This window comes from Solanum tuberosum, unplaced genomic scaffold, assembly GCF_000226075.1.
Source record: "Solanum tuberosum cultivar DM 1-3 516 R44 unplaced genomic scaffold, SolTub_3.0 scf00024, whole genome shotgun sequence".
Lineage (NCBI taxonomy): Eukaryota > Viridiplantae > Streptophyta > Magnoliopsida > Solanales > Solanaceae > Solanum > Solanum tuberosum.
Genome location: NW_006238950.1, coordinates 1,184,977 through 1,206,525, shown reverse-complemented (window position 1 = coordinate 1,206,525; position 21,549 = coordinate 1,184,977). Strand labels below are relative to the sequence as shown.

Here is a 21,549-nt window from a genome sequence, read left to right as displayed (position 1 = left end):
CAAAAAGACACAGACAAAATAATCTTTTGTGACCATTGTTCTTCAATGACTGAGTCCTTCAAAAGATTAAATGCAAAGGTGGAAGCATTACTCCAAGAGAACACTAAACTAATGGAGCAGATAAAATCACTCAAAGGTAAAGTCTTCATTCAGAAGATTGATACCAGTACACAGACCTCAGAAAAGAGTTTTCCATCTCTCAAAAAAATGGATGAGCAGGGTGTGCATTCCCCAACGAATGCAAAAAGATCCACTATATAGGATAATAAAGATACAGCTAGTCCGGTTCAAACGGTAGCCGGTAAAGACACATCAAACCCGTTTATGGCTGTCACTTTGCCAAAAGTGAAGGTGAAGGTTCTTCATCCAGGCGAAGGTTACCCAGATCATTTATTCAGGTAGAGACAACAACAAAGAAGACTATGCTCCATAAAAAGAAAAGAATGATAAAATAGAGAGCATAATAAAAAAGACTTTAGAACAGTTTTTCCAACAGGGACAAGATAAACATGTAATTACTCCACCAAATCCAGATCCAAACTGAGATAGACTAGTACCAGATACAGAACGAAACAGACCTAATACTAGTCCAAGAAATACTAATAATAACATAACCAAATCCAACAGTTCAGGAGAAGAAGACTATCGAGAACATTCATATTATCAAGATGCTCAAAATCCCAATGCAGATGATGATTCAGGAATGAGTTTTGATTTCGAAGCCCTTCACAACCTTGACACCTAAAGACAAACTGAAGAAAGAAGAAGGAGAACAAGACAAAACAAGACAATAATTTAAAGTAAGAATAAAAGTGTGCCATGTGGGTATGCCCACATTTGTCGTGTGAGTGCTTACTTTATCACTATCCTCCAAGGAGGAAAAAATTGATAAGCACGCGTCTTATTTTGTGTAAAAGTTTTGTGAAGTGAAAATAATGCATGTGCGATGGGGCCCAAATGTGTACCCGGCATGAATTATTTGAGCTAATCTTGTAAAAGCGTCGGCCAATTTTAGGCCGTTACTTTTTATTCCATTATCTTAGTGCGTCGGCCACGTTTGGCCATTAGGATTCTTCCACGCTTTATGCTAAGTCCCCCTCAACCTCTATATAAAGACACTCCTCCACACTTAAGAAAAACAAGAAAAAAGAACCAGAAAGAGAAAAACACACAACATATTCCCCTTCCCAATGTTCAGAAAAATAATCTCCACTACTCAATCCAAAAACTCCTAAAAATCCCTCTTGTAATATTCAGCTTGTAAAAAAGTTTGTTTTAAGTGTGTAAGAGTCAGTCGGGGTTCCCGAAAGGGAAACCTCTCTCCGTCTAAGTCATGTAAGTCTCTTATGTTTCCTGTAATTTTCCCTAAAAATATATGTAAAGTATGTCTGTTTTAAATCATGTTTGCTTTAATATGTAAATATATTTGTAGTATAAAACTACCCTTAGTATATGGTTAGACTTTTAACTTCTTAATAACAACGATGGATTAACCTGTAAATTCCTAGGATGTTTCTAAGGCCTTAAAAATGTCCGCAAAAATCACAGAACGTCTTGTTTGCCATCTCCGGGGTGGGGTTAATGAAGAAGTTTTTAAGAATACAGGTTAAAGGGAAGAGATGAACGGGGTAGTAACATAAGAAAGAAAAAAAAGGGGAAAAACAGGATATATATGAGATAAACATGACCAGACACGAGTAAGAGGGAGTACTGAGTAGGATTTACAAAAATCTGAATTTTTGCTATTCTGCTATTCTACGACTCTGTTATTCTGTATTAGTTCTGTGATTTCTGTTATCTAAAATCTGTTGTATTTTCTGTAACTTTCTGTATTTTCTGTAACTTTTTATTTCTGTATTTTCTGTAACTTTTTGTTTTGCCTTATTTATTGGTATCTTCTAGAATGATAAAATAGGGAAATTCTATATTAAAATAGGGAGCATAGTTTTCTTTTTCTTTTTATCGTTCTGTATCTTGTATTACTTCTATATTATTCTATATATATATATGTTTAATTAATAAAATCAACCTCAAGAGGTGAGTTTATATTAAAATAATTATATATATATATATATATATATATATATATATATATATATATATATATATATATATATATATATATATATATATATATATATATATATATATATATATATATATATATATATATATATATATATATATATATATATATATATATATATATATATATATATATATATATATATATATATATATATATATATATATATATATATATATATATATAGATATAGATATAGATATATGTTGTATATGAGTCATGTTATACTTTTGAACAACAAGCCTTTAAAGGTTAAATTGGGAGTTTGAAGTTAAATTATTAGTTAATGTATAAATATATCCTTTTTTAACGAACTAATAAAGATAAAATGTTACATAAATTAAAGCGAAATAAATACATTTTTTTTTTGAGAATATTCAAGTGATCATCATTCACCTATTGTTGCACTGTGGGCTCCACCTTGAATAATTTAAACTCACATGTATATCATGTGTGAGATTTCATTGATATCACTTAATTGTAAACCTCATAAATTAAAGCGGAATAAATACATTTTTTTTTTTTGAGAATATTCAAGTGATCATCATTCACCTATTGTTGCACTGTGGGCTCCACCTTGAATAATTTAAACTCACATGTATATCATGTGTGAGATTTCATTGATATCACTTAATTGTAAACCTCATAAATTAAAGCGGAATAAATACATTTTTTTTTTTTGAGAATATTCAAGTGATCATCATTCACCTATTGTTGCACTGTGGGCTCCACCTTGAATAATTTAAACTCACATCTATATTATGTGTGAGATTTCATTGATATCACTTAATTGTAAACCTTGTAACTAAAAGAAGTAATCAAGAATGTGGAAATTGAATATTGCTAAAGGGCAAGATGTATCATATTTATACAACACAAATAACTACGTTGGGCGACAAACATGGGAGTTCGACCCAAATGCTGGAACGATAGAAGAACGAGCCGCGATTAAAGAGGTTCGTCAACAATTTTGGATCAATCGCTATAAAGTCAAGCCCAGTAGCGATCTGCTTTGGAGAATGCAGGTTTATAACTGACTATCTTCTATTTTCTATTTGATTTTCTTGAAGATTAAGATTATAAAATTAGTTCACAACAATATGATTAGTGCAATTTGTTTAAGTTCACGAGTTAGTTATTTGCTCATTAACTAACTCAACCATCTTGACCTGTCCAAGTTTATCCCGTCTATAAGTTTGACTTATCTTTTGAAATAACTATATATGTCGCCAAATTGATTCGTCAAGTTTCTTTTATCAAAAAGAGATTTAGTTTTAGTTTTGTTTGGTAATTAATCAAATTATGATAAATTAAAACTTGATCAATATTAGACAAAGTGAAATAAGTCAATTGTTTAAGTCATCTAGATTCATTTATTGGTTCAGACCATTTTAAAATGTTTAGGAAATTAGTTTTATCACTTATAAAATATTATTAGTTTGTAGTCTATTTCATAAAATATTTTTATTTTTATAAATAAATTAAAGAAATTTTTTTTAATATGTCATCAAACTTTTAGTGAATGCTCATTTATGTCATAAGTTAAAAAGATTGACTCATTTATGTCATATTCATCATGCCATTATTTGAAAAAAGGAATTAAGACAAATATACTTCGAATTATCATAAATGGTATGTTAATACCCCTCCATCATACTTTCAGGACATTGATATCCTTATTATCTAATTTTTGGGTGTATATACCCTTTGGACTAACGGAGAGACACGTGTCTCAATCTTAAAGACGTGCCCGAAATTTATTTGATTTTTATACATAATTAAAAACCCACCCAAATAACTTAACACAAACACCCAAATTATAACCCAAAACCCCCAAAAAGAATTCACTTTCATTCAGCCATCTAATTTCCTAAATCAGATTGTTTCTTTCCACCGAGATTTTCTTTGTAGGGGATTGAGCAATCTTGGAAGAAGCTGAAATAGATGGCGACATGAAATTCTTGAAACCCTTTGCCAGTGATTTCAATTTCGTTGCTTTGGATCCATTCTCCTTCTCGTTGAATCTGGAAAAAAAAAATCTACAAAAAAAGAAAACAACAAAGTAAATTAAGAAATCTTTGCAATAATTTTTTATTTTTGTCTGAAAATCTATGTATATTTTTGTGCCATAGCCATGCCTAAGTGAAGTCTGATGGGGGGTTTAGGGAATTTGATGACTCTCTCATGAACTATTGCACTTCACTGAGCTTATGGGCACTAAACAAGTTTCCTCCTGTACTCGTTACATATAAGCTTGAATCCATTATAACTATGATGAATTGTAGTTTTGTTCTTTCTGGCTTAGTAAATCAAAATCGTAATGAAAATTATATTGTATCTATTTCAATTGATGAGAATCTATTTCAAGAATATTTCTAATCCCCTTACCATGAAAAAATGATTTTAGCTCGAAATTTTCAATTTGATTGTAGACCACTTTAAAGCTTGAAGCTTTGTTCATTAATGGTGGTAGCATTTTCAACTCCTTTCAACAATAACAAAACAATTTGAGTTCGAAATTTTCGATTCAATTGCAGACCTACTTTTATGCTTGAAGCTTTATCCATCATCAATGGTGATAATATTTTCAACCTCTTTCAACAACCATAAATTAATTTGAATAAAAAATTGAAATGAGGTCTCTTGATTTTCATGGAAAGGACATGCTCTTGTGTCTTTGTTTAGTGATATGGTAGTTCAACTCCTGGAAAATAATATTTGGTTGTTCAAATCCCCTGCGTCTCAACACAATATGTGTGCAGTTTCTGGGAGAGAAGAATTTCAAACAGAGAATTGGAGCAGTAAAGTTAGAAGAAGGTGAAGAAATTAGCGAAGAAATTGCCACAATTGCTTTGCGCAGATCTGTTAATTTCTTCTCAGCTTTACAGGCTACTGATGGCCATTGGCCTGCTGAAAATTCCGGTCCTCTCTTCTTTCTTCCACCTCTTGTAAGTTTTTTCATTTGGATTTGTAAAATTCTTTTTAACAAATTGGAACTGCTAAAGCTATTGTCCCCCTTCAAAATTCAGGTTATGTGTCTGTATATCACTGGACATCTTAATACTGTTTTACCAGCTGAGCATCGTAAGGAAATTCTCCGGTATATTTACTGTCACCAGGTATATGACGTAATGTCACAATGACTATACTGCTCAATCAAAATTAACTTTGCAGATTTTTGAAGAATTTAACTTAATTACAATGACATGTGTATAAGTTAAACTTTTTAGCCGGTTATAGCTGCATCTTTATGTTATCATCTCAAGATACCATACACACTGGACAGCTCGTGGTGGAGTCGGAAATTTTATCGAGGGTACTAAAAGATATAATTTTTTTTTTTACCCTCCCTAGGAGCTCCCACCCCTTTTTCTCCCTTGGTGACTCGAACTCGCAACCTTCGGGTTGAAAGTGAGGGGTGCTTACTATTCGAGCAACTTCCTCTCGTCTAAAAGATATAAAATTAGACACAAGTAAAAAATAAATAAATAAGGGGACTCAACATATAGAGCGTGTTTGGCCATACTTTTTTTTGCAGTCAACTCCCTAAAAAACATTTGTCCATAAAATCCGGAGTTTAACTTTTAGGAATTCGAAAACACAAAAGAGTTGGTTTCACTTTTTTTTCCACTTCAAATTACTCACAAAAATTTAAAAACCAACTCTAATTTGTATTTGTTAGAACAAGAATAGTATATACAATCTACTTGAAAAATGATTGTAATGTAAAATAATGTCCTAGTTCGAAAGAGAGTCTAATATAGTATCTATAAATAGGGTCTTAATATAATAATGTAGATACACAATTCAATAATATTTTTCTCTATATTTTTCACATGGCATTAGAGCTTCTACGATTCTGATAGAGAATCAAACTGCCAGCGGGGGACATGACTCATATATGCTGCCAAAAAAATCATACTGAAAAAGACTGATTTGAGAAGCATTCAGGACAAGAAAAGTAGTCACCTTGCTTCTTTTTGGTGGCTTCTTAGATCCGCGAGGGGTATGACTCATATATGTCGTCTGTCTGGTCAAAAAATAATCATGCTGAAAAAGATTGATTTGAGAAGCATTCGGGACAAGGAAAGTTGTCACTTGCTTCTTTCCGGTGGCTTCTTTGATCCGATTTGCGTAGCACTGTGCATCTTTCCGGTGACTACTTTCTCATATCTGATTGTGTAACATAGTGCATCTTGTCAGTGACTACTTTCTCATATCTAATTTGCATAGCACTATTTATCTTTTCAATGAATACTTTCTCTTATCTAATTTGCGTAGCACTGTTTATCTTTTCGGTGAATACTTTTTCATATTTGATTTGTGTAGCATATATGAGTTGCGCAACGCCGTGCATCTTTTCAGTGACTCCTCATATATGACTTACATAGTTTTACATTTCGTCAGTGTTGTGCAAAAACCAACACCACCTCAAGGTCTAGCAACCTCTAGACATCCAAAGCATTCCTTACATTTACCAAGTCCCTCATTGGTCCTCGTATTAATCACATTTGTAACAAGCTTTGTACATATGACCTGCATGCACCAACTCGAGAGAGAGTGTTAGAATAGGAGTAGGGACAAGAATGGAATATAAAATCCTACTTGAAAAAAAATTATAATGTAGTATCCTGGTTGGAAAATGAGTCTAATTTAGTGTCTATAAATAAAGTCTCAATGTAATAATGTAGATACACAATTCAATAATTTTTCCCGATATTTCTCACAGTATTTATAGCCAATTACAACTCCAATTTTCAGATATCATTTTTCACTTTGTGCAAGGAATTGGAGAGAATAACTTGTATATTATTCAATAGGTAAACATGTATAAATACAAGCTAACTAAGAACTAAAGAGGAAATCCTAAGACCATCTCCAACCCAACACCAAATTTACACCAAATTTTACAAATTTGGTGTTTTGAGCTCCAACCCACACCAATTTTTACACCAAATTTGGTGTGTGAATAGTGTTACACCAAATTTGGTGTAACACTATTCATCTCACCAATTCACTTTTTGTATATTTTAATATTATTTCATTATACAAACTTTTAATTAAACATTATATAAATTGTATGTTTAATTAAATCTCTTGTATATTTAATTATTTTTTATGTAATATTTTTATAATATTAATTTTAGATATAAAATTTAGCTTTGTATAAATTAATTTTTCTATATATGACTTTTAAAAAAATTAAATTTATGTTAATTCTACTATAAATTATAATTTGATATAACTACAATTAACCTTCACAAAAATTAAAAATGCAAACATTGCTCATTTTGAACTACGGAATGCCTTAATCGAACATTTATGGGAGCACCGTAGTGATCTTGAAAGTTGAATATTTATGTAGAATTTAAAATATTTTTTCCAATTATGTAATGTTTATTTGATTGTATTTCATTAATGATTTCACATTTATTTGTATTATACATTATTATGTAGAATGTATAATATTTGCTAGCAATTTATATTATTAAAAAATTATGGTACAAAATAATTTTATATTAAACGATTATAAAAGGAAATAATATGAATTATATATGGTGAAAGTTTTAGAAAGAATTTGTTTTATGAAATAAGAAAATATAAATGAAATTAAGAAATAATAATTATATAATAATGAAGAGAGAGAAAAATATTCCTTTTTGGTGTAAAATTTGGTGCAGTGGGTTGGAGTTGATTACACAAAAAATAGTGCTACATGGGTTGGAGATGATGTGCTATTTATCTATATCTTTGTACAATATCAAGAAACAAATATACATATATTTTGTAACACTTTAAAACAAAAACTACTTTTTTTTAAATATACCCACAATTTTCATGGCCAAATACCCCCATAGCATATACACATAAAACTAAAATTTTAACTTAGCTAAACAATATAATTTTCCAGGAAGGAGTGTCAATGACACCCCTTAGCATAAGGTGGCTCCTCCACTGGTTTACACTGTCAGCATTTTGAAGTTAAACTCATTTCTAAATTGTTGATGACGTTTCAGAATGAAGATGGGGGATGGGGTTTGCACATTGAAGGTCACAGTACTATGTTCAGTACATCACTGAGTTACATATGCATGAGGATCCTTGGAGAAGAACCAGATGGCGGTGAAAATAATGCGTGTGCTAGAGCAAGGAAATGGATTCTTGATCATGGTAGTGTCACTGCAATTCCTTCTTGGGGGAAAACATGGCTCTCGGTATGATTAGATAACCTTATAACTTTTTAGAAGAATGTATATTATAGTAGGATTTAAGTTATATACACTGTTGTTGAACTTATTGGTTATATACTACATGCATGCCTCTGCACTTATTGTGGACGGTTAATTGAAGTTATCATTTAGGTGACCTGATTTTGCAAAAGTTCTTTCTTATGGTTAGTAATATAAGGGAAACTAGTTAAATTATATCATTCAAGTACTAAACCTTGTAGTGTCATGTTAATGCCTTCTTGCTGACAGGGGCGGAGGCAGCATATAATGAGGGGTTCATCCGAACCCCTCGGCAAAAAATATTACTATTTATACATGGTTAAAATTATTTTTTAGGTATGTATAATAGATGTCGAACCCCCTTCCACTAGTTCGTGTGTTTACTTCTCAGATTTTGAACCCCCTTATTAAAATTTCTGGCTCCGCTACTGCTTGCTGATAAATCCTCTTTCTTCTCATTCAGATTCTAGGAGCTTTTGAGTGGTTAGGAACCAATCCAATGCCTCCTGAGTTTTGGATTCTTCCATCTTTTCTTCCCGTGCATCCAGGTTGGTCTTTTTTTCATTGCTCATGCATATGCATCCTAAAATAGTCGGTTCATTTCGTTGTAGATATTAATTTTAGGGATTTGCTATGTAATGTTTTCTGGTTGATGCCGTTCTCTATTGGTGTCGATATATTGATCTTCCAAGTGTTTTGACTCTTAATTTAAATGCAGCAAAAATGTGGTGTTACAGTCGAATGGTCTACATGCCAATGTCTTATCTCTACGGGAAGAGATTTGTTGGTCCAATCACGCCTCTCATTTTACGATTGAGGGAAGAGTTATATGATCAACCATACAATGAAATTAACTGGAAAAAAGTACGCCATCTATGTGCAAAGGTAAGACTATCAAGGGTCGTTTGATTAACGAGACTAGAAAAATATCTCGACATAATATTTGATAGTATTTATCCCTTTAAAACTGTCTACAGACCAAATGAGTCCTCAGTGTTGAAGTTGGCATAGATATCTTATTATTTTCTACAAATGCTCACACACAAACTTGTTGCTGCAGGAGGATCTCTACTACCCTCATCCATGGGTTCAAGATTTGATGTGGGACAGTCTCTACATGTGTACCGAGCCTCTATTGACTCATTGGCCTTTCAACAAGCTGAGAAATAAAGCTCTTGAAGTTACCATGAAACATATACATTATGAAGACGAGAATAGCCGATACATCACCATTGGATGTGTTAATAAAGTATGACAACTTATTCATTTTGGACAGATTACAAAATACCTGCATTTTCTTATCGACTTCAATCGTTTGACACTTATGTAACATATGGATGGTGTAGGTATTGTGTATGCTTGCTTGTTGGGTTGAGGATCCAAATGGCAGTTATTTCAAAAAACATCTTGCTCGGATTCCAGATTATTTATGGGTAGCTGAAGATGGAATGAAAATGCAGGTTGGTTGATCCAAATTGTTTTTTGTAAGCAAGGAAATCATACTATTTCACCAACCACAATGAGTTAAGAAATAGGATTTCTTTAACACTTAACGCGTGTTTGTAAAATAAAAAGAACTTGCCCCTTCTCCTATTCTGAAGTGATGCAACAATTTTTACTGAAATTGATTAGTGTTTGTCATTGAATTGCAGAGTTTCGGTAGTCAAGTATGGGATACTAGTTTCGCAATTCAAGCATTATTGGCCAGTGAGATGAATGATGAGATATTAGATACTCTTAGAAAAGGGCATGACTTCATAAAAGAATCTCAGGTTGGATGTTTAAATCATGATTCATGAGCATAACAGCTCTCTCAAAATATGGACCTTATTAATGTAAGTGACTTCTTGCTAGGTGAAGGACAATCCTTCTGGTGATTTTAAAGGGATGTATCGGCATATCTCAAAAGGATCGTGGACTTTTTCGGATCAAGATCATGGATGGCAAGTATCTGATACCACTGCCGAAGCATTAAAGGTATCTAACCATTCAATGAAATAAGATTCACACTTCTTGTAATTACTGAAAAGTAAAAAGATGATAATGCTAGTAGATTGCCTGATATCTTCTTAATTTGGTTTCTCTAGTGCTGCCTTTTGTTCTCTACAATGCCTTCTGAATTAGTTGGTGTGGCGATCGAACCTGCACGACTGTATGACTCAGTGGATGTTATTCTTTCCTTACAGGTAAAACCTGAGAAATGTGTCTAAAATCATTGGTCATTTAATCTGAAGTTGTCTGCTGATTGTACGAAAATTCCAAGCGAAACCTTTAACACATGGCTACCTTAAATTCATCTTTTCTGAGTTTAGTCATTCGTGATTTGGCTCATTTCTAGTAATATTGAGATTCATTTGAAATAAAATTACAGAGCAAAAATGGGGGTTTAGCAGCATGGGAGCCTGCAGGGGCCTCAGAGTATTTGGAGGTAAGTAAAATAATCATATGAGTTTGAGATTCACGATGTAGGAATTTTATCTAAGTGCTTCATTTCAAGGTTGTTAAAAACTTCAACTTCTTCTACAGTCATCCAGACCCTGAATATTTAACTTTCTTGTTCTGTTTTATTCATTGACAGTTGCTCAATCCTACTGAATTTTTTGCGGACATTGTCATTGAGCATGAGTAAGACGTCTCTAGTTTCTCTCTTTCCCTTTAGCTTTTTTCCCATTGCTAGTCTCCATTATATTGCTTCATACTGATTACATTTCAATCCAGGTATGTTGAGTGCACTGGCTCATCAATCCAAGCATTTGTTTTGTTTAAAAAGCTATATCCTGGACACCGAACCACAGAGATTGACAATTTTATTGATAATGCTGTTAAATATTTTGAAGATGTGCAGAAACTTGATGGTTCATGGTATATGATATTTCTCTTGTGAGCCCTTAAACTTTCTTCTGTATCGATACATATGAAATGATTAATCGTGTCAACATACAGGTATGGTTGCTGAGGTGTGTGCTTCACTTATGCCTCCTGGTATGCTCTTGGAGGACTTGCTGTAGCAGGCAAGAGTTACAACAACTCTGCAGCCGTTCGTAAAGGCGTCGAATTTCTGTTACGAACACAAAGGTCTGATGGCGGTTGGGGAGAAAGCTACCATTCTTGTCCAGACAAGGTAATGTAAAAGCCAAAAAGCTACGAAAAACAAGAATAACAACACCTATGTCTCAGTTTGTGCACTGTTGAGGTCGATTTATGCTATGTTGCTCAGAATGTCACTTGGTGCGTGTCGAATCCTCCAAAAGTAGTGCATTTTTGGACCGTCCGACATGGGTGCAGCAACCTTTTTGGCGAGTCTGAGCAACATAGGTTATTTGTACTCTGGACATGCATCCATCCTACTCCATTTGGAACCGTTTCATTCTAATACTGAATAATTTAAGTATAAAGAGAAAAGGTAACTGTGACTCGGATTTGTATTTGATCAAATAGGTATACCGAGAGCTTGAGACAGATCACTCAAATCTTGTACAAACTTCATGGGCATTGATGGGATTGATTCACTCTGGCCAGGTTAATTCCTTTTGTTTTCCATTAGTAAATGCTGTAATTTATTTCACAAATTTTCCTATTTGGACAGGTTGATAGAGATCCAAGGCCCCTCCACCATGCGGCAAGGCTGTTGATTAATTCTCAGCTGGAAGTTGGTGACTTCCCACAACAGGTAGTTTTTCTGCAAATTACAAGCTAAACAGAGGAGACTAGAATGAAGTAGACTGTATTTAAACAAAAAGGACAGATGATTCATATAGTCCACTCAAATAATCTGGTCGTATATGTTTGATAGTATAACGAAGTAAGTTCTTTCAAAAACTGGCAAAACAATATCCAAAAAAACGGAGATAACTAAAATTAGTTTTATCAAAAAATTGCTTTTATCTGACTTCATAAATATGTGCAGGAAATAACTGGAGCTTTCATGAAGAATTGCATGTTGCATTATGCAGCATATAGAAATATATTTCCATTGTGGGCATTGGCAGAATACCGCAAAAATGTCCTATTACCATTAAAACACAACTAAATATAAATATATATTATGTTATGTTATATCTTAAGAAATAAATAAGGTAGTTTATTGTTTCTTGTGTTAATGTAAGTGATGTAACAATGTCCAAAATCATAGCCTAGGTTGTTGTTGAATATTTGGTATATATACATAATTTGTGAATAAAGAAAATTACAAAAATAATATTTTTTTGTGAAACACAATTTTTTTCTTTCTAATTTTGGTTTCATATATTACACTCATAAATAAATTGAAAAAAAATGTCTTTTTATGATTTTGCAGGGAACTAAGAAAATTAGAGTGTAAAAATCATTAAGAAAAATAAAATAGGATATAAATTACAAAAGAATACGTAAGGATAAATTAATGTGCAAGTTACTCATGATTAAATTCTCTTCGTCCTTTTCGATTGTATCAATCAATCCTAGGTGTGACTTAAAAGTCAAATATCTGTGGAGGAATTTCCCTAGATAGTTAATCATGTCTGAGAAATTATCTAGTAATATTACTTATGTTTATTTTAGGATTACAATATCACTTAACTTTACATATTTTTCTCAAAATATACTTGACAAAAAAAATATTATTCTCTCTCCTATTGGGATGACATGTCACATTTTCATTTTTTCTTAAAAAATTTAGCTTTTAAAAATAACTCATATGCTATATTCAGTAAAAAAAAATTTCTTAATTATTTATCATTTTTAGTTTAGCATATTAAGAGAGAGACATTTTTTTTTTCTATTATTACATTTAACATTAATTATTTTTCTAAGTCATTTCTCAAATCATTCCTTCTTTAATTTCTTAAAGAACATGCAAAGTGCACACTTTTAATGGGATTTCATGTCATATTATTCTTTTTTTATAATATTTTTTTAATTCTTTTTAACTGGAAAATTTAGTTTCTACCCCTTCTGTCCATGTTTACATCTTTATTTGTTCGGTATTAATTTGACATATCTCTTAAGAAATAATAAATATAATTTTACTATATCAATTTTTTAAAATAATAAATTTCAATTTTAAAAAATGCATTGGCAAATGACTATAATTAATAATAAGAGTGAAATTAGGAAATAAGTAATAAATTATCACTTGATTTTCTAAAGTAAACAAGTAACAAATGAATAATTATTTGTAACGTAATGAATAAATAAAAATGGACAGAGGGAATAGTTGCTAGAAAAATATCCGTAAAAGGAGTTAGTTGTAATACTCTTGATTTTTTATGAGTACATGAAAATTGTCCTCTAACGTCACTTTTTTGTTTTTTTTTACTTTTACTTGTTTTTAATGTTCACCTTGCACATTTTATAAGAACTTAAAGAATGAATGATTTAGAATAAATAATTAGTGTTAATCGTAATAACAGAAAACAAATGTGAGTTGTTTAAAAATGTTCACTTTGCATTATGTAAATATTATTTTTATAGAGTATATCATATGGGTTGATTTAAAAAGTTAAATTTTTAATTATTAGTAAAATGGAATAACGTGACATAGAAGAGAGAAAAATATTTTTTTGTGTCAAGTATATTTTGACGAAAATATGTAAAGTTGGGTGATATTGTAGTTCTAAAATAAACAAAAGTAATATTATTAGGTAATTTCCCAAATATGGGTGACTATCTAGGGAAATTACTCAATATTTATGTTAATCCTAGCTAGGATAATACGGCCTGATTTATTTTGAGGTTAATGACTTAGAACTAATTTCTCTAAAAAGTACGAGTTAGATGCATATCACAAAATTCAAACCCTACCGTTTGTCATGAACAAAGACGAGTTCATGAAACTTATGCGCCAATAAGAGTCAAGACATATAACAATAACAATATCTTAGAATAGTTCCATAAATGAGTTTTAGGGAGGAGGATATATGCCGACCTTCTCTTTGTATTTAGTAGGGACAAAGAGGTTGTTTTGATCAATAGATCCTCAAGTTAAGTTGATATATATATTTGTCTACAATAACAACATATCTAGTGAAATTTCACATGTAGTATCTAAGGAGGATAGAATGTATACACACTTTATAACTATCTTGGAAAGATAGAGAGCCTATTCTAGATAGACACTTGTCTCAAAAGAAAAAAAGAAATTCGAAGCATGATTATTAGCAAATAAGATGAAAAATATTAGCAGGATACAAAGTAAATGAACAACATATAGTAATAAACACCAAAGGACAAAAAAATCATGTGATTCCTAAATAATATTAGTAATAAAGAGAAAGAGAGAAGAGGTTAGGCCCCTGCCTCCTCACACATGAAGTGCGACAACACATGACTACCTACTAGCCTTTTATCATAATCGTCATCTACCATATTCTTCTTATATAGGGTAATGTCCTCAAGCCTTCTATCATAATCATCGTCTATCATACCTTCTTATGTAGGATAATGTCCCCAGTATATTAAAATTGTGTTGTGTCCTGTCTAATCACCTCCCACTCATATTTTTCTTCGGCCTACCTCTACCCTTCATAACTTCTATCATAGCAAAATTTGGAAAGATTTTGACAGCAATGAAAGATGTGAAATTTCGTTGTAGGCGTTTGACCTGGTGATACCATATCACGATATGAAATCGTGAGATGAAATCAACGTTTGGACATGCGATTTTATGCTGATTCTACCTCATGATCGTATATCATGACATGCAATCTCATATTCTCCAAAAATCATGATTTGGTAAGATTGAATAAATAATTGAGGCTATTTTAATAGTTTTACAACTTATGAGGTTCTTATGTTTATGAGAAAATATACAACACAAGAATTTCATAACGCATGTCCAAACAAAACTTCAATTTCATCTCATGATTTCATAGTATGATATCATATCATGATTCTATATCACATGGACAAATGGGCCAATTGAGGCACTTTTTTAATGTTTACGGTCTATAGACACAAATAGTAGAAAGTTTGTGGTAGGCACAGTTCTCAAAAGTCAAATTATATTGGTTTATAATTGGCCGCCTAGGATATTTTAGGTTGTGTTTATTGTTTTTATTCAGAATAATTTGAGATTGAGACAGAATTATAATTATTGTTACAACCTCCTCGAGTTCCAATCCATAGTCAAACAAACACACCTATGTATGTTTTAGTGTTTAAGAAAATGGATATTGGGCGCACAATCAAGGTAGCTCATGCAGTGAGAGTTCTTTAAGATTTTATATGAATAAATGGCAATTCATTTCTTCAATCAATTTGAGTCAGTAACGTCGTTCAGCATATAGACCTAGTGCTGGAATGTATGCGTCCACCAATGATTAGAGGACCAGGTCCTCAGACAGAATTAAAGTGCGGAAAATAAATAGCACAATGTAGATCACACTTAAGAGTTTTACGTGGAAACCTCCTTGCTCAAGGGAGTAAAACCACGACTTGTCACAACGGATTTTCAACTGTTTTCACTAATCTCAAGCAAAAGTGAATACAGATTACAACCACAACAATGAGACCAAACTCTTAGTCCCACACTAAGTAATACTCCTATTACTTACCGAGCTAAAGCAATGCATCCATTGCCCACTATATTAACTATCACTAATTAATATAGACTTCAAACCGTAAGACAAAAAGTTAACTCTAAAAATGTTCTTACCCTCACTACACACAAGAGTTTGAAACATTTCTTATAAGAGTGAAACAAATCCTACAACTTTAGAACATTACAAGCACTCAAGAACAACAACACACACAAATAGCACTTCTTCTGTTGATCAGGTCCCTTGTTGTATGTGTTCTTGTTGAAGATGACCTTCTCTTTGTAAGCTTATGAATTTTCAGAAATTCAAATCTTTGTTTGCCAAATCTTGAGTTTGTGTCTTGTGAGAAGTGACTATATCAAATGGACGCAAACCCCTTGGGACAACACCATTGGCTGAGAGCCTGCTTCTCTAAAAAGACGTGCACCAACCACATTAGAGTTAGCAGATTTCTGACAGCTATCTTTTCGTCTCTTTCACGTTCGCAGTCTTTCTGGGACCAGGTCCCTTGCAGTGTTTTCTTTGTGAGTTCTTGAAAAGACTTGCTAGCTCTCTCTCTTTTTGAATGAATAATGTTTTTTGTTTATTGTTGTATATATCAGTCACCAAAAAAGGTTTTGATCACTGAAACAACCAACCTCGTCCGCCTTTCGTATTGGTGAAGTACGCTGCACTTTTCATCAACCAACCCGACAAGACAGCTTTACACCATTTTGAATCTGGAAGGGAGCACGTCTCTGCTAGGGACCGGGTCCCTGCATTTGTGAGGATCATCAAAACACCTAGAATACAACACCTAGACAATTTGAGGGTGGACTATATAACCTAGGGGCCAACATTGAGTTAGCTTAAGGTGATTATCATATTTTACTCTTTGTTTCAAAAGTTAGCTCACAAGATGATACTTGTGCACACCTAAAGTTGGAGGGCATAAATATAAAATGAAGCCAAGTTAAAAGGTTATATGTATTTCAACATATTTTTTTGTAAAACGTATGGCCAAACACAATTTCAACCCGACATAATACATAAATAGACATTTTAACTTGGCTTTAGTTGACCTCTATACCCTCCAATTTTGGGTGTATACAAGTAGAAACTCAAATTTGTATAAAATTGAACAAGTAGACACGAGCATCCTACGTGACATAATACATGTATGATGCAACGTGGACATAAATTGTCATGTAGAACACCACATAAGATGAATGTGTCTATTCGTTCCATTTTATATACAAGTTTAAGTGTCTAGTTGTGAGCTCCGATCCAAAGTTGGAGGGCATAGATGAACCATTGAAGCTAAGTTCAAAGGGCATATTTATGTATTATGCCTTTCAACTTTGACTCTAACTTTTAAAGATTCCAAATAAAATAAATAAAATTTGATATTCATGGCCAAAAGCCCACTTATACAATTTCTGAACAGTTGTTTAAACGTTTTATGTCTTATTTTGAAGAGGGATGAAATGAAAATTAATTAAGGTATAATATATAAATGTGTCATTTAACTTGACTTCACATAATATCTATGCTCTCCAACTTTGGTTGTGCACAAATAGACGCTTAAATTTGTATAAAATTGTACGAGTAGACACATGCGTCCTACCGTAAAAAAATGTTTTTATTTATTTTCTTGCATTTTTTTAGTTTAAACTCTTTTCTTTCTTTCTAATTTTGATTTCCTATTTTATCCTCATCTAAACCATTTTTAAACGTTTTGTTTCTTATGTTGAAGAGGGATAAAAGGCAAATTAATTAAGGTATAATATATAAATGTGTCATTTAACTTGTCTTCACATAATATCTGTGTCATCCAACTCTGGATGTGCACAAATAGAAGCTTAATTTGTATAAAATTGTACGAGTAGACATATGTGTCCTACCGTAAAAAAATGTTTTCTATTTATTTTCTTGTTTTTTTTAGTTTAAACTCTTTTTTTTCTTTCTAATTTTGGTTTCCTATTTTATCCCATAAATAAATTGGAAAAAGTGATTTTCAAAAATAATTTTGCAAGGACCTAATAAGAAGATTAGGGCGTAAATTCTAGTTATTTATTTTTCTTTGGATTGGATCTACATAATTTTTTTCGATATTTTCTTTGGGTTGCACTGATGGTTGAATTTTCTCTTTGTCCTTTTTGATAGAATCAATTATAAGTGTAACTTAAAAGTCAAATATGTTAGTTAATCCTAGCTAAGCTAATATGGCCTAATTTATTTTAAGGTTAATGACTTATAACCAATTTACGATGTACGAGGTAAATGCACACCACAAATGCAACAATAATAGTTTGCGAAACATCTCAAAGGAAAAGGAAGTACTAAGAGACTCCTCGACTCTATCTATATATGAAACCTCTATAGTTCAACATGGATGTCAGGATAAGACCCACGACACCCTGAAATGACTAAACTGAAAAGAAAAATAGAGTCCTCCAGAATATAAGGAGGCTCACAAAAAGCTAATTCTAGAGAGCAAAGTGATGTCAACGAAGTGCATGTTAATGACCCTGAACACCTATATCTGCATCATAAAAAGATGCAGGTCGAATTACACCAGTACATTGAATGTACGAGTGTGTAATAAAACTGAATGAATAAATAACTGAACTCATAAGGCTGAAGAACTACTCACCTCAACTCATCTCAACTCAACTCAAAGCATAGGTAAAAGATAGAATGTTTAAAGTTTTACAAGTAAAATTGGCTAACTCAAGGATGTATAAGAAAATACAATAAAATACGCTTTAACCCATTAGGGAGATTCTCTAACTAACAATCATCACTATGAGAAACGTGATGGTACAACGTCTTGCCCACGCTGCCAGAACTGTCCTATACCTTGTCGGATATAGGACACCTCAACTAAGTGGATCCTCTAAAGCTCTGCTCGAATGCAATAAGAAATCATCTAAAAAGTATGATCATTTACCCATGTTAGCTACATATTTTATGAGGAATATGAGTGCATAAATATGAGGAAGGATAGTTTAGTCTTTTCCCACCTCTTCTAAGCCTAAACCACTACCCTTTTTCACCTAATTAAGGGTATAAATAGTGTTAAAATAATTTTTACATTCTTTAACACTTCAAAGACTTAGAGCAAGGATTCAAGAGGAGAAAAAACTAAGGGTTTCTAGCGTTCTTCGAATTTCGTCAATTTCGCCTAGAACTTGGTTCTTCCCAAATATGTAAGACTATCATCATGATGGACTGAGTTGTCTATCCTTAGTTTTGAGTACTCGTGATTAGTTTGTGGTTGAATTCTAAGTTTCTATTCCTAATTTTTGATTTTCTATACATAATGTATTGAGATTCTTGAGTTGATTGTTCATGTCTATTTTTCAGCATGAACCCTATTATTGGAGTATTCATTGAGTTATTATTGAGAATCTTTTTAACCAAATAATTGTCTTAAATTGATTTTCTGAGAAAGTAAAGAGGAGTTTTGAGGAAAGATTAAAGAGAAATTTTGAGTAAAGTTTAAGGGAACTATTGACTCCCAAATTTATCATATTTACATTGAGAAAAGAGTAACTTTGATTTCTAAACAAGTACTGAGTTTATAGTTATTTCAAAGTAGTTACTTCTTTAAGAGGATATTTTGAGCAATTACCTCAAATTGGGTAAGAGTATGTTTTATACATTTGAGCATGAATATATATTTATTGGGAGTAGTATTGAGCACTGATATGAGAATGAGTAGCTAAAAGAACAAAGATTTGCTAAAACCAGTTTTATCAAAATATTACTTTTATCTGGCTGCATAAATATGTGCAGGAAATAACTGGAGTTTTCATGAAGAATTGCATGTTGCATTATGCAGCATATAGAAATATATTTCCATTGTGGGGTTTGGCAGAATACTACAAAAATGTCCTAGAACCATCAGAAAACAACTAAATATATATTATATTAATTAATATTAAGAAATAAATAATGGTGTTTATTGTTTCTTGTGTTAATGTAAGTGATGTAACTGTCACGCTCCGAGCCTATACCCTTAACGTGGCCTGCACTTGAGAACCATTGGTGGCTCCCAAGCGAACCCTTAGTCTGGCTGACTGCTTAGCGAAAGATTTGACTCAAGAATATTAAAAGCTTTAGTGAGAAAAATATAAGTCAACTGTCTCAAATACTCATTTAAGCAAAATATAATATTCGCAAAACACTTTAAAGGATAAATTTCTAAAAAAAACTCAACTCTAGCAGTCTATGAAGCATCTAAGTTCAACATGAACATCGGGACAAGACCCTCGACACCCTAAAGTAACTACTGAAATTAAAAACGAGGCCCTCTGGAATGCAAGGAGGACTCACAAAAACTCTCAAATGGGAAGTGCAAAGTGATCTCAACGAAGAGCCTGTTGATGATCCTGATCACCTCTATCTGCATCATAAAAAGATGCATGTGGAATAACATCAGTACATTGAATGTACGATTATGTAATATAGTCGAAGTGAAGTGACTGAATGAAAGGACTGCAATAGATATACATATATACTCAACTGAATGTAAAGAAATAAAGGAGTGAAATCATTTAAACTTTACAAATACTTACTTATCTCTGAACCTAACATATTAAGTGATATGATAAAAATACTCTTTTGATACTATTGGGAGATTCTCTAACTGACAACCATCATTATGAGCAATGTGATGACACAATGTCTTGCTCACACTGCCAGAATTGTCATATATTTTAAACATCATAACTAAGCGGATCCACTAAAGCTCTGCTTTAAGGAGTCGTCTAAACAGTATAACAATTTACCCATATTGGCAACATGGTTTACGAGGAGTGTGAGTTTTCTGAACTCATCCTTATATTGGTACCCAATACTACTACCAATAAATATATACGCATGCTCAAATGTATAAAACATACACATTATCAATTTGAGGTAATTGTTCAAAATATCCTCTTAAAAGAGGTAACTGCTCTGAAATATCTCTGAACTTTGAAATCAAAATTTCTCGTTTCTTAATGTAAAAAGTGATACATTTGGGAATACTTAGTTCCCTTATACTTTTACTCAAATCATGTTTAGAACTCTTTCTCAAAACTCATATTTGCTTTCTCAGAAAATCAATTTACGACAAAAATGTTTGCTTTAAAAGATTTTCAAAAATTATAACTCAAAATAAGGTTCATGCTGAAACACAGACATGAACAAATCAACTAAAGTATCTCAATAACAAATAGAAAACTCAATACTAAGAAATCAAGAACTCATAACTCAACGATACTACTTATCTCAAGAATACTCAAAATCCAGGATAAGACCCTAGATTATTCTTTTTCTGAATTTTGATAGATGTAGGGCGTGAGGACTAACTCAGTCCATCACTATAATAGCCTTACTTACAAGGAAGAACAAAGTTCTGGGTAAAATCGGTGAAAGATCGACTACCACTATTTAACCCTTAACTTAGAGTAAAAAGTTAGGTTTTAGGCTTAGAATGGGTGGGAAAAGTCCAAAATACCCTTCTCAAAAAGTTGACAGAAACCTTCGACGGGGCCATCGACGGTTCGTGGTTTGTTCTACGGACCATATATCCCATCTGTAGAATTCATACCAAATTTTAAGGCTCAAATTACATTCTACGGTCCAAACTATAACCCATAGAAGTTTCTATGGATCGTAGGTTCAATTCATAGAATTCATATTTAACTTTAAGGCTCAAAAGTTCATTCTACGGGTCCCAACTACA

At 32.3% G+C, this 21,549-nt stretch overlaps 1 protein-coding gene across 3 annotated transcripts; it reads left to right on the top strand.

Annotated features, from left to right (window-relative positions):
• The first annotated feature begins 2,869 nt into the window (after positions 1 to 2,869).
• On the top strand, positions 2,870 to 19,710 carry LOC102600538 (beta-amyrin synthase-like). 3 transcript variants are annotated; one of them, XM_015306105.1, is made up of 18 exons: positions 2,870 to 3,111; positions 4,849 to 5,034; positions 5,116 to 5,205; positions 8,104 to 8,301; positions 8,780 to 8,864; positions 9,035 to 9,201; positions 9,377 to 9,565; positions 9,663 to 9,776; positions 9,969 to 10,088; positions 10,171 to 10,293; positions 10,404 to 10,502; positions 10,688 to 10,744; positions 10,895 to 10,941; positions 11,035 to 11,178; positions 11,260 to 11,437; positions 11,755 to 11,835; positions 11,903 to 11,986; positions 19,614 to 19,710. In XM_015306105.1, the coding sequence occupies exons 1-15, from the start codon at positions 2,911 to 2,913 to the stop codon at positions 11,270 to 11,272; spliced, it is 1,833 nt and encodes a 610-aa protein (XP_015161591.1). In that variant the 5' UTR covers positions 2,870 to 2,910; the 3' UTR covers positions 11,273 to 11,437; positions 11,755 to 11,835; positions 11,903 to 11,986; positions 19,614 to 19,710. The 3 variants fall into 3 exon arrangements, with proteins under 3 accessions (XP_015161591.1, XP_015161590.1, XP_015161592.1); XM_015306104.1 differs by lacking the exon at positions 19,614 to 19,710 and adding an exon at positions 12,224 to 12,487; XM_015306106.1 differs by lacking the exon at positions 19,614 to 19,710 and having other exon boundaries at positions 11,903 to 11,987.
• The last annotated feature ends 1,839 nt before the right edge of the window (positions 19,711 to 21,549 follow it).

Coding starts and splice junctions, on each gene's coding strand:
- LOC102600538 (XM_015306105.1), top strand. CDS start 2,911: ATGTGGAAATTGAATATTGCTAAAGGGCAAGATGTATCATATTTATAC. Junction 3,112..4,848: donor ATCTGCTTTGGAGAATGCAG/GTTTATAACTGA, acceptor ATATGTGTGCAG/TTTCTGGGAGAGAAGAATTT. Junction 9,202..9,376: donor TACGCCATCTATGTGCAAAG/GTAAGACTATCA, acceptor TTGTTGCTGCAG/GAGGATCTCTACTACCCTCA.